The sequence below is a fragment of the Cervus elaphus genome, chromosome 15 (assembly GCF_910594005.1).
Source record: "Cervus elaphus chromosome 15, mCerEla1.1, whole genome shotgun sequence".
NCBI lineage: Eukaryota > Metazoa > Chordata > Mammalia > Artiodactyla > Cervidae > Cervus > Cervus elaphus.
The window spans coordinates 76,520,867-76,534,118 of NC_057829.1; the positions used below are offsets into that span (position 1 = coordinate 76,520,867).

General features: G+C 41.5%; 1 protein-coding gene across 5 annotated transcripts in view; it reads right to left on the reverse strand.

Annotated features, from left to right (window-relative positions):
- The window catches only part of LOC122708973 (nebulin related anchoring protein), a 75,281-nt gene extending 62,794 nt beyond the window's left edge, over positions 1-12,487 (reverse strand). For 3 of the 5 annotated variants that reach the window (XM_043925889.1, XM_043925892.1, XM_043925887.1), the window contains exons 1-9: positions 12,173-12,421; positions 11,783-11,877; positions 11,135-11,222; positions 6,641-6,745; positions 5,226-5,330; positions 3,007-3,114; positions 2,150-2,254; positions 1,069-1,176; positions 670-774 (exon numbers count right to left, since the gene is read on the reverse strand). In XM_043925889.1, the coding sequence (XP_043781824.1) occupies positions 670-774; positions 1,069-1,176; positions 2,150-2,254; positions 3,007-3,114; positions 5,226-5,330; positions 6,641-6,745; positions 11,135-11,222; positions 11,783-11,877; positions 12,173-12,244 (891 nt within the window). In that variant the 5' untranslated portion in view covers positions 12,245-12,421. Of the gene's footprint in view, positions 1-669; positions 775-1,068; positions 1,177-2,149; positions 2,255-3,006; positions 3,115-5,225; positions 5,331-6,640; positions 6,746-11,134; positions 11,223-11,782; positions 11,878-12,172 lie in introns of all 5 variants that reach the window. The other 2 variants (XM_043925888.1, XM_043925891.1) reach the window with 2 other exon arrangements.
- Positions 12,488-13,252: the final 765 nt, after the last annotated feature.

Below are 13,252 nucleotides of genomic sequence, written 5' to 3' on the forward strand. Positions count from 1 at the left end.
ACAATCACGAAAAATTAATGTTCCATTTTCCCCTTATAACAGCTGTCTAGTACCAGAAAATACAGAGGAATATGTAAATAAAATTAGCTTGTAATTGTCACTCAGTCTTTTTACATCCTGTCAAGATGTAGTTCACTGAAGAAATGAAATTGAGAAAAAAAGGCATAAAGCAATATGCTTTTTTTTTCCCCCTCTGGCATATTGCTTTATCTGGCAACCTAGATAAGAAATTCACTTTCTAAGAAAAAGAATCCTGCTACTCAGTGAAATATTTTTCAATACATGCATTGATCCCTTTGGTACTACTATGTAATGACAGGCTAAACACAGCCAGTCTGAGTCCTCAGGATTTTTCTTCAATGAATAGGTGAAGATGCTTTATTCCTAGCAAATGCACCATTATGATATAGGTCCTTTAGTTTTTTTTTAAAAAAGGAAAGATAAAGTACTTAGAATTTGTTTTCCTAAGTGAGTCAAGTTGAAACCTGTGTAATTGTTTGCCTGCTACTTTCCGGCTTTGAAATCCACTTTCCATAAATAGGACAAATACAAATGACAGCCCAATCCCTGAGTAAACTGTCACAGGTTGGGTCACGGGCTAGAGGGTTGCCAAACTGAGACCTGACCATCCAAAAGGGTAGTCTCCCAGGAAGTCACTTTATCACATACCTGGCCATACTGGTCCATGTAATCCTTTGGCAACGGGCCCTCTGCTCCAGCAGCAGGGCCAGCCACTCCCTTCATTTCTCTTTGATATTGTTGATGGTATCTCACCTATTTGAAGGGGAGAGAAGGATACACCTGGTAAATTTAGCCTCTTATGCACACGGGTCAGAAGAGTCAAAATGAATGTCTACGGAAAGTTCTTTTTCTGCTGGAGTCTAGGGAGTGTGTCTTAGACATAAAAGTGCCAGATCATTGTTCTAGTAAAACTGACTGAAAACTCTGAAGGAAAGTTCCTTCTTGGATCCACAGTGCGCACAAAAGAAGGCAGGAAGTTGGACTCGCCAGGTCTGGGTAACTTCCTGACCCCTCCCCTCACGTGACAACGTTGCCCGGGACACTTACATCACTTGCCAGCTCGTTGGCTCTTTTGGCTATCTGATAAGCAGGTGTGATCATAGCAGGAAAACTGCCTTTCCCTCTCTGCTGTTCATAGGCCTCTGTGTATCTCACCTGGAAAAAGAAATATTTTAAATCACATACCACAATCCCACCATCTACCAGGCAATCTGAGTGAGAAGTCCCGCTAAGGGCTCCATAACACCTGCACATCTTCCATCAGATCTCTTAGGCAATGTAGTAGGTTTAGTGCTTGATGGACCCTTATTTACCATTTTATTCCCAACACTCAGTGTCTGGTACATGGAGATGCTCAAGGCAGAATTCAACACATACTTGTGAGCAGCTGGTGCAGGCCAACCAAGGCAAGTGGAAGCCACTCGTTAAGCTGAACCTGGATTCGTGCTTAAACTTCCCAATCAGAACAACACTAAGTTTTCCATCTTATTATGCTGTGGAGCAACTGGAATGGAAAAGGCAAATGGTACAAATTCTTTGGAAGTTCTATTCTGTAATTTGCAGTGACAAGGAGAGAATTCTTTCAGGTTAATCAGAAATATCTAGTTTGTTACTAATACCATGTAAACTTTTCTAAGGAGGAGTTTTCACGTGGTCTGTGCTAGCTGCTGAATCTGACCTGACCACCCTTCTCCATGTTAGAAAAGAGTGGGGAACCTTAAAGAAGAGTCACAGTGTCTGGCCACCATCGTCATTGCTTTCTTTTCTTTTTGGCAACTGCACATGGCATGGGATTCCACAGACTTCCCTGGTGGCTCAGACAGTAAAGGATCTGCCTGCAATGTGGGAGACCCAGGTTCAATCCCTGGGTCGGGAAGATCCTCTGGCGAAGGGAATGGCAACCCACCCCAGTATTCTTGCCTGGGTAAATTCCATGGACAGAGGAGCCTGGCAGGTGGCACTCCATGGGGTCGCAAAGAGTCAGACATGACTGAGCAACTAACACACAAATGGTATGGGAGATCCTAGTTCCCAGACCAGGGATTGAACCCAGGCCCCCCTGAAGTGGAAGCTTGAAGTCCCAACCACTAGACCGCCAGGGAAGTCCCTAGCTTCTATCATTTCTTACATCACTTTGAATCTGTCCACCAGCCTTGGCCCGGAGCAGCTCAGGAGTATCCGCCACCGTGCTGAACCTGGAGATGCGCTCATCATGTCCTCTCTTGTACTCCACCTGGCGAGGAGGTAGCATGGAGTCAAGGTCACACCCAGCAGCCTTTGTAGGACCTCTCCCTGTGACTGAGCTGAAGCTACACCATTGGGCAACACTTAAGGCAATCTATGGCAATCTAATGGCAACACTTAAGGCAATCTATGGCAACACTTAAGGCAATCTATGGAAGGTCTTCCTGGCTTGCTTTATGGGCTCCTCTCCAAAAACATGCACATGTGTTCAGTCCAAGAGAGCGCCAGGAACTGCTAAACTTGAACAAATATTCATTTGTCTCCGTAACAGTCACATGAGGCAGGACTATGATTTTCCCCATTTTACAGATGAGCAGCTGGGGAACAGAGAGGTTAAGTAATTTGTGCAGGGTCCCATAGCTACGAAGTAAGAGAGCCAGAATTCAAATCCCAATATAGCTGGCTCCAGAATCTGAGCTATAAATCAACCAGCTATGCTGTTTTTCAGTAGGATCTGCCATCCTCTTAATAAAAATCAGTGTCCTTGATGCTTAACCTCTAAAAATTATTTGGTTCAGTTCTGGGGTGAACAACATGGTCTTCTCTCCATTGATAGAGGAGGCACGGGCATAGAGAATGACTGATACAGAAAAGGTAAGAACACAGTCTTCTTCATAATATTGTACTGGGGTACTTACTGCCCCCCAAAGAACTCTCTTGTTGGATTTTACCTGAATTCCAGGGATTCACTAATGACAAAAATTAGTGTAATCAACGGTGAGTAAGCACTAAGATACTCACTTGGCTGGCCAGCTGGTTGGCGATCTTGGCCCTTTGATAAGCAGGTGTGATCATGGCTGGAAAACTCCCTTTGCCTCTCTGTTGCTCACAGTCTTCTGGATACTCCTGCTGGTCAGACCAATGTCAGCATGAAAACCAATAGGATCTCCAATGAGAACGAATAAAACTGCAATAGCAAGCATCATCAGAACCAATGCAACTGGATGTATACAGTACTAGGAAAATATTTTGGTCTCCTGGAATAAAATTTGAAAATTATTCACTTGGTGATTTAAATTAACACCTTCAAGGCTAAAGAAATCGTATTTCCCAGGTCAAAGAATTTCCCCTTCAATGTTTATATTAAACTCTGTGGAACCTGGCACAACCCAAGGGAGGCCCCTTGACTCAAAGGCTTGTAAGATAATGCAGCAATTATTATGCAGGAGACCCTTCAGCAACTCATCCACTAGACACAGTTCTGGACTTCCCTGGTAGCTCAGTCGGTATAAAGAATCTGCCTCCAGTGCAGGGGACCTACGTTAGATACCTGGGTCAGGAAGATCCCCTGAAGACGAAAATGGCAACCCACTCCACTATTCTTGCCTGGAAAGTCCTTATGGACAGAGAAGCCCGGCAGGCTCCTCAGTCCATGGGCCCACAGTCCATGGCAGGCTTTACAGTCCATAGGGTTGCAGATTTGGACACGACTTAATGACTAAACCACCACCAGACACATTTCTACAGTGCTGGGAGTGAAATATCTGTTCTTTTCTCCTCCTTACTTTTGAATATCTCTGCTAGTCTGCTTTCCTAACAAAACACAGCACCTTAGCAACTGTGCTTCAGTTGTTTTCTTTCCATGTGCTAAAGAAAAGTTACTCAAGACTAGCAACATTTTCCAAAGTGGTTTCTTCAAAGGACAGGTGCCCTGTGTTTAGGGAGAGAACTAGAGGATACAGCATGCAGATCATTAAGGAATTCCATAACCTGGGGTAAAACTGTCTTTCCTACGATGAAAACCTACTAAGATCTCTCTTATGGTGCGACAGGTCCAAAATCTAAAATAGGGCATCAGGGCTGGTTCTGAAATCTCTGGTAGGAAATCCATTTCTTTGCCTTTTCCAGCTTCAAGAGGCTGTCCACAGTGCTTGGTTTACAGCCCCAGACAGCTTTGACCTCTGCTTCTGTTGCCACATCATCTTTTCTCTGACTCTGACTCTCCTGCCTCCCTCTTTATAAGCACCCTTGTGATCACATTTGGTCCCCATTAATCATCCAGGATAATCTTCCTATCTCAAGATCCTTACCTTAATTAGGAACTTGAGTTTAGCAGATACAAACTACTAGGTATAAAATAAAAAACAAGGTCCCACTGGATAGCACAGGGAACTATATTCATTATCTTGTAATTAATTATAATGGAAAAGAACAGGAAAAAGAATATATGTGTATATATGTATACATATACACATAACATATATATAACATATAATCACTCTGCTGTACGTCAGAAACTAACACAACACTGTAAATCAACTATATGTACGTTTGTTCCATCGTTCAGTCATGTCCAGCTCTTTGCAACCCGATGGACTGTAGCCCACCAGGCTCCTCTGTCCACGGGATTTTCCAGGCCAGAATACTGCAGTGGGTTGCCATTTCCTGCTCCAGGGGATCTTCCCGACCCAAGGATCAAATCCGTGTCTCCCATGTCTCTAGCCTCTCCTGCATTGACAGGCGGATTCTTTACCACTGAGCTACCTGGGAAGCAAATCAGCTATACCTCAATTAAAAAAATCCCTACCTTCATCATATCTTTGGCCATGCATAGTAGCATATTCGGAGAAGGCAATGGCACCCCACTCCAGTGCTCTTGCCTGGGGAATCCCATGGCCAGAGGAGCCTGGTGGGCTGCAGTCCATGGGGTCGCTAAGAGTCAGGCACAGCTGAGCAACTTCACTTTCTGTTTTCACTTTCATGCATTGGAGAAGGAAATGGCAACCCACTCCAGTGTTCTTGCCTGGAGAATCCCAGGGACCGCGGAGCCTGGTGGGCTGCCGTCTATGAGGTCGCACAGAGTTGGACACGACTGAAATACGACTTAGCAGCAGCAGCAGTAGCATATTCATAGGTTCCAGGGACTAGGACATGGGAATGTTTGGGGGAGGGCCAGTATTCTATCATAATCTTAATGAACATTCAAGCTAACTGCTAAGGTAATTTTCTAGGGCCCTTACCTCACCCAGTGACTTTCGTGCCTCCACCATCCTTACGATTTCAGGGTCTGGCAGAGCTCCTGGGCACCAGGCATTCCCTTCCCTGTATCCACTCCAATAGGCTCTCTGGGGAGGAAAAACACAAATGCATATAAACACACAGCCCACACACTTGCTTGATAAGATCACCCCACCTACCCCACCCTCTCAGCAATGCTCACCTACGTCGTCAACATATGACAGAAAAGACAGAAATTCTCTAAAAATGATAAACTCCTCCTGATACATGGCAGGTCTCAGCTAACCAGAATGTTCATTTTTTTCAAACTAGAAAATAACCTAATCTCCTAAATAACCAAAACTTTCGGAGATTGACTGATATCATAGCAGTTCCAAACGTAACGTAACATTTTTTTTGCTCATTATTGCATCAAGATGGGGCAGCAGGGAGTTGCTGTGGACAGGTCATCTGAGAGTAATCAGCATTATTCAGCCAAGCTTCAAAATCCTGCTACCTGTTGTGTGCCAAGCGCTAGATTAAGCAATTAACACTAGGAAAAGAAAATCAAAAAAGAAAAAAAGAAGACAAAGTTCCTCTTTTAAGATATGTGTGGTTTATCTAGGGAGATAAAACTAACACATGAAACAATTAGCGATTAGAAAATGCTTGGTGCTTAAATGTACTGTATTGAAGATAAACACAGTGAGAGTTTTGAAAAAGCAATCTCCAAGTGAGGGCCCCTGATTTGGACAGGAATTTGAGCTGGACCTACAGGGATGAGGTCAGTTGCCAGATGATGCAATGGGACAAGAAAAAGCATCTGCTCAAGGAGGTCTGTTCCATGAAGGCAAAGATTTTTGTCTGTTTTGTGCACTGAAGTATTCCAGCAGCCTGGAATAGTGCCTGGCATATAATACTCAATAAATACATGCTGACTTTAAAAAAGAAAAAAAATAACACATGTTGGATAAATTCTAAGAGTGGGGACTGCCATGAATAAAAGCATGAAGGCAATGATAGACTTTGTGTGAAAGACCATGAGGAAATGGATTTCACTGGAATTGGGGGGAAGAGATAGGGAGCCAAGTGGGCTGGAGGTACGGCAAATTGGGCAGTTTGAGTAGAACCATCCTTTGGCGATCTGAAAAGTCAGATCATTCATGTGTGAAAATACACTCAACTAGACTTGCAATCAGGAAAGTTTAAATAGAAAAAACCAAGCTACAGGTTGTCAAAACTTTTGTCTGGTAATACCAAGTATTGTGAGAATGTGGGAAACAGACCATGGAGGTCTTCTGTAGACCGCTGGAATGACAAGATGGATAAAAGAAAGCTTAACCAATTCCCTCTAGAAGTAATGCTGACTACACATGTCATCTGCACAATGTGTCATTCTTCTCTCTGCTTCCAAACCTGTTTATAACTCTCGCCTCACCTCATCCACCAGTGGTTGCCTGTTTGGTGCAGCGGCCTCATCCTTGGATTTCATGTCCCAGTGAAAAACTGACTTAAACCGTTCACCATCCTCTTGGCCATCGATCTGCACAATGAAGATGTTGTCAGTAATGTTTCCATCAGACACAAGAAAGGTAACAAATAATATAGAACTAAATTGGGAGGGGGAGCAGATCCGAAGTCTCAACTGCAGAGCATCTTAACTGTACTGTGCTGACAAGTGTCACCACTGGCTTCATCTGTACCACCAGCCAAGTGGCACCTGGCTAGCACCTACTGTGTGAAAAGTTCTATTTTGCAGCGCAAATAAAAAGACAATGTCTCTACAATCGTATCGCCCAGCACCAAGTATTCAGCTTAGAAAACACTAGACATGACAGCAGTGGTTCCTAACTAGCCTGTGCAACACTTAGGGAGCTTGTTAAATGCTGGCTCCTCAAATTCATGTAGGTGTTCTCCTATGCTTTATGATTCCACCTTTCACATCTTGATCCATAACACACCTTGTATTAATGTTTATGTACAGATATGAGGTAGGTATCAAGGTTCGTTTCTTCTATGTAAGTGTCCAGTCACTCGGGTATCATTTATTTAGATGATTCTTGCTACACTGAATTGCAGTGGTGCCTTTGCTGTAACTCAGGTGACCACATATGTGCAGCTCTATTTCTGAACCTTGTATTGTTTTCCACTGACCTGTCAATTCTTATGCCAATATTATTCCACTGAGTTAACAATTACAAGAGGCACCCTGGTGGCTCAGATGGTAAAGAATCCACCTGAAATGTAGGAGACCTGGGTTCGATCCTTGGATGGGAAAGATCCTCTGGAGAAGGGAATGACAACCCACTTCAGTATTCTTGCCTGGAGAATTTCATGGACAGAGGAGCCTAGAAACCTGGTCACCTAAGTCCTTTGATTTTGTTCTTCAAGATTTCTTGGCCATTCTAGAATCGCTGTATGTTCACATCAATTTTAGAATCAGTTTGTCAATTTTTATGAAAAACACCAGAGTTTTGGCTGGGACTGCATTGAATGCGTTGATCAATTTGAAGAGAACTGATGTCTAACCACATCTTCATGACTTTGGAATAGGCAAAGATTTCTTAAAGAGAACATAAGAAGAACTAACCACAAAAGAAAATATCGGGGCTTAGGTTCAAACCCAGATATCATAATGTTTGAGATCCAAGATGGAGCCCAGAAATCTGCAACTTAAACAAGTTGAAATTTAAATCATTAATTTTACAGATGAGGAAAGAAGCTCAGAGAAGAGAAGTAAACTTATTGAAATCATTCAGCAGGTTAGCAAAGCCAGGTTCAGAACCCGGGAATTCTAGTTCCCTGTCAAGGGCACTTTGTCTGGACTTATTTAATGCAGCACTAACATGTATATTTTTAAGTACATAAGTTGATAAATCTTTACATGCCTTTTCTCTTGGCTATTGAGAAATTACCTTGAACACTACATAAACTCACGGCAAAGTTTCTTGTAAGCAGCTCCACTGACATTTGGGGCCAGTTCATTTCTTGTTGGGGGCAGCCTGTCTAGCTCATGGCAGGATGCTGAGCAAGATGGGTGGTCTCTATCCACCAGATGCCACCAGTATTCTTACCTTCCCAGTTTTGACCAGAAAAAGTCCCTCAGACATCACCAAATACCCCCTAGCGGGCAAAACCGACCTCCTTTAGAGCCACTGACTAAAGGAATCAGAATCACGTGACCAAAGTACACAGGAATCTGTATTTTCTGCCCTTCTCCCACAGTATAGGCAGCAAGGGGGGTGCCTGCCTCCGTAGAGACCTCTCACAGGGCTCATGACTATTCGGAGGAAATAGGAAGAGGAAAAAAGCCATAAATGTTATTTGTGGAGTAAGGAAGCATTAAGGGCTAAAGTTCATTCTCTGAATAGGAGAGAATCTAGATGTTCTATTCTGCTAAAAGTTCCATTCACACCTACCAAACAGGAAATTCTGTCTTAGTAAATATTTATTTATGCATTTATTTTTCAAAGAGTGACATTTAAAAAAAACAGAAAAATGTTGACAGCTTCAAATGCCATTTCACCTTCATCGCCGTAACTGAAGAATCCCTTTCTTTCCTTTTTTAATTTTAGCACATGCACTATGAATCTGTTTTTTATTCAATTGGCAAAGTCTCCCAGAGAAGAAAAGGGAGTAAGAATGCAATCCACAACATTCCCCAGAGGGGTTGTAAGATCTGGGGTCTAGAAGGGACAGGAGTGTCCACTTGATTTTTCCCCTGGTGGGAAAGGAGGAGAAAGGGGTCTCAGCAGTCAGTTGTTCTGTACACACGCACACACACACATGCACACGTATACACGTATATGCATACATACACAGACACACACGTGTGTGTACATGCATGCACGCATATGCATGCACACACATATGCAAGTGTATACACATGCATGTAAACACACATCCACCATATACACACAGAGATAACACACATATACATATATACACATACCATACACATACACAAATGTGCACACAGGCATGTATATACACATTCATATATATTCGCCCATGTATATACACTGTGTATACACACATGTATACACATGCACACATATTTACACCTACATACACACATACATACACTCCCCATATGCAAACACACATATTTACACACATACACACATATTCACATAGATCTGAACTAGCACACACACACAGGCTTCCTGGGAAGCTCACGTCATTGCCTGTGGCTGGAAATAGAATGAGCGATAATCTCGCTCCAGGTCCGGCCTGTCATACAAGTTACAAAAAACTGATTTCACCACTTCAAAGGAAGGTAAGTATTGCCTGATCTGTTGTAAGATTTTGTAAGGGGGACATGCCAGTTGACACCTCACTGAGGGTGGAAGATAGAGATATTATGGATCTTTTTGTGACAAACACAAACAATATTCTGATATATAAGTACACCTCTTTGTATTCCAATCTGTGGGCAAACTCTGGCCCCAGAGCTGCTGAAAATATCTGGATGCTTGTAAACATAAACAAGTGCTTTTTTTTCCTTCTGGAGAGTTTGCCACACCCTAAGTACATGGGAATAGGCTGACTGAGCAGTTTAGGATACGGGTCCTAGAGTGATAAATGTCTGGATTTGTACCCATTCAACAGGCCCAGTAAAACTGGGTAAGTTACTTAACTTCTGTGAGCCTCAGCCTCCCCAACTGTAATATAATACTGCAGAGGGTTTTTGTGAAGAATAAGTGAGATTATACAGATAAAGGGCATTGCAAAGTGTCTGGCACTCTGTCGAACTGAGAGTTAAATTCAGTACTGTCAATTTTGTGTGAGATGTTAAGAGACAAAAACAAACAACAACAAAACCCACACAAATAAGCAAAAACAAAAAGGATTTTTGAAAGCAAAAAGAATCAGCCTTCTCAGTAATCAATGGCTCATGAATTTTTCAGGCTTCTCAATTGTTAGAAGTCAATGATAGATACATGAACAACTCTCCAAGCCTCAGTTTCCTCACCAGTAGAATGGGATAATAATAGTATTTACTCTATTGGATTGTAATGTGTTAAATTAGTTAAGTAATTACACAGTAAATATTACCTAAGCTTGTTAACAAGAATAATAAACTCACAATTGGAGCAAAGCACTTAGTGAAATAAGCTAGTTGGCAGTTATGTATAGAAAGCCATGGTAAGGATAAGCTCAACCTAAACCATCTTCTTGAGGAGGATGTGGCCTGGGCAGGCAGGAGAGTCAGGATAGGGTGAGGTAACATGAGGAAGGCAGATTACTAGAGAGCCTTCCACCTCCTGTGTCATTCTCTAATTTTAGAAAGCTGCTAGTTCCACCCCATAAAACAACTTGCTATGAGGCCTGGGGGAGGCAAGTGAAATGATTCATCATTTTAATAAATGCAAGCGTTCAATCAATAGTTTTCTGACAAAACTCTACTGTTAGTTTTTCAAAACAGGTTGGTTAATCAATATGGCCTCCTGGCCTACCGAAACATCAGTTACAGATCAGAATATCTCTGACCTACCCCTACCCATGGGGAAAGAGATCTTAAACACTACCTAATGCAGAGAGATTTAATAGTGTGGAACCAGAGGTTTCCATGTTTGTACCCAAATATAATGGGGAAAGAAAGGGCTTTGTAATATTTTCCAACTATATGAACTTTGTTTTATGTATTAAGCACCTGTGTATGCATGGCCTGCTGTATCAATGTGTACAGAGCTGACAGGCACAAGGAGATTAAAATGGATACAAGATCCTCAGATATTCAAGCTGGATTATCCTGTATGGGCCTCTATGTTGTGGCAGGACAAACAGCAATATTTGTTACTCAAACATGCCTAGGTATAAACCTGCCCATTTTCTCCATATTTACAAAGACACTTAAAAACCTAAGAAGTGCCTGAGCTAAGAGAATTTCTTTAAACACTATTTTGAAATTCAAAATTAAGTAACTTACCCCACAAATGGCCTCTGGAGGTTTCCTCACATTTAGATTTAATGGAGTGTAATAGACACTTGTAAAAGTGTTGTTCTTGGGGTTATGGCTACAAAAAGTAGATATAAATCAGAATTAGAAATGTACTTTATCCAAGATGACTGAGTGACTGTTCTTAAAGGAAGAGTCACTTTTTACATCAAAAAAAATAAGACGTAATAATTAAATTCAAGAGTTTCCAGGCAATGAGGCATAAAGAAAGAAAAGCAAATCAAATAAATTCAACCTATTTAACATAAACACCAAATTTAACTGGAAATTATTTACCTGAAATTATTTAAAAGAAAACATTTTAAAGCTTTCTGTATATCCACAGCAATTACACTGTTCTGCACAATCTTTAATAATTTGACATGGGGTTATAGAGGATAGATTTTGTCTTTCACTTGTAAGAAATTTGAAATTTTCAACTTTCTGTCCATTGCATAAAATCCTGTGTCAGATCTCTTTAATGACTGTATGTAAGTAAAAATTTTTGAGAAGACATTTCTTGGGTTCTTAGATATAACCCTGGAGTGTGCGATTTGAACCTCTGGTTGGTTACTTATTTAAAAAAAAACAAAACAAATATAATTCAAGAGGTGGTATGGAGGGGCATCAAACACTTACGCGTGACAGTATGGCTTTTTCTGGTGACTCACAAAGTTATTCACCGACAGCATCATCTTGCAAACTTCACAGTGAAAACAAGCTTTGTGCCATATCTAGAAACCAAACAGAAAAGATTGAGCAAAATTACCTTTTCCTTCGTTCTCAGGAATCTTATATATTTCTGGGCAAAAAAAAAAAGAAAAAATGAGCTTTAGGGATAAAATGGTGATAAAACTCACATTTTTTTTTGAGACAATACAGGAGATGTAGCTAGAAATGGGTAGAACTGAAGAAAAGTGGGGAAAACATCATATCTTGGTGGTTCAAAAAAACCCACATGTCCATATATGATAAGATATATTTCCCAAGTTTGTGACAATCTGCAAAGGCCAAGAAATGTCTACTGACCTGGTCTAGACAGTTGATCTTCTCAGCAGGGTACACTCCGTACCCACACCTAGAGCAAGCCTGCACATTCATCGTGAAGTCTGAAGAGAAAAGACCAAGAACAGGCAAGAAATCCAAGGAGAAGCCGCTGTCTGGCTGTTCAAGTCTCCAAAATCCTGACTCCTACTAAACTCCTGTGGGCACCTTGACCGTTCAGAATCCAACCTCCACTCTCCTCTGCTGACCTTCTGGTTTGAAGTCGGCGGCTGGATGGTTTTTAAAGCTGCCACTTACTCAAAGGGCTATTTTGGAGACTTGCTCGGCACGCATGCGTCTGGGTAATAAGGTGGAGGTATTTCTAGCTGACATGTTTCTCTAAATAGAAAAGTGAACTCACAACAGCATCATGTTTATGTGGATGACCAAATCCTTGTGTATGATCAGGCAGCATGCAGTAGTTTAACACTAGCTGTGATCATAACCCAAGAAAAGAAGCCAAAGGCATACCCCACACCCTCATACAACGACTAAATGAGAAAAGCTCGCTCTGTGAGGCCTGTGACTAAAGCAGAAAGTCCACCTCACCCCTCCAAAGAAAATGAAAAAGGATTTATTCACTCCATGGAGGGTAAATACCATATTTGAAATTTAGCCTTATCTCTTAAAAATGTTTCATATCACCCAACCATAAAAAGAATGAAATAAGGCTACTTGTAGCAACATGCATGGACCTAGAGATGATTAAAAGTAAGTCAGACAGAGAAAGACAAATACTACATGATATCACTTATATGTGGAATCTAAAACAAGATACAAATGAATGTATCTGAAACAAAAAAGACTCACAGACATAGGGAACAGACTTGTGGATGCCAAGAGAGAGCTGGATGGGGGTGGGAAGGCTTGGGAGTTTGGGATTAGCTGAGGCAAACTGTTACAGACAGGATGGATAAACAACAGGATCCTACAGCATGGCACAGGAAACTATATTCAATATCCAGTGACAAACCAGAATGGAAAAGAATACAAAAAACAATATATGTATGTATAACTGAGTCACTTTGCTCTACAGCAGAGATTAACACAATACTGTAAACCAAC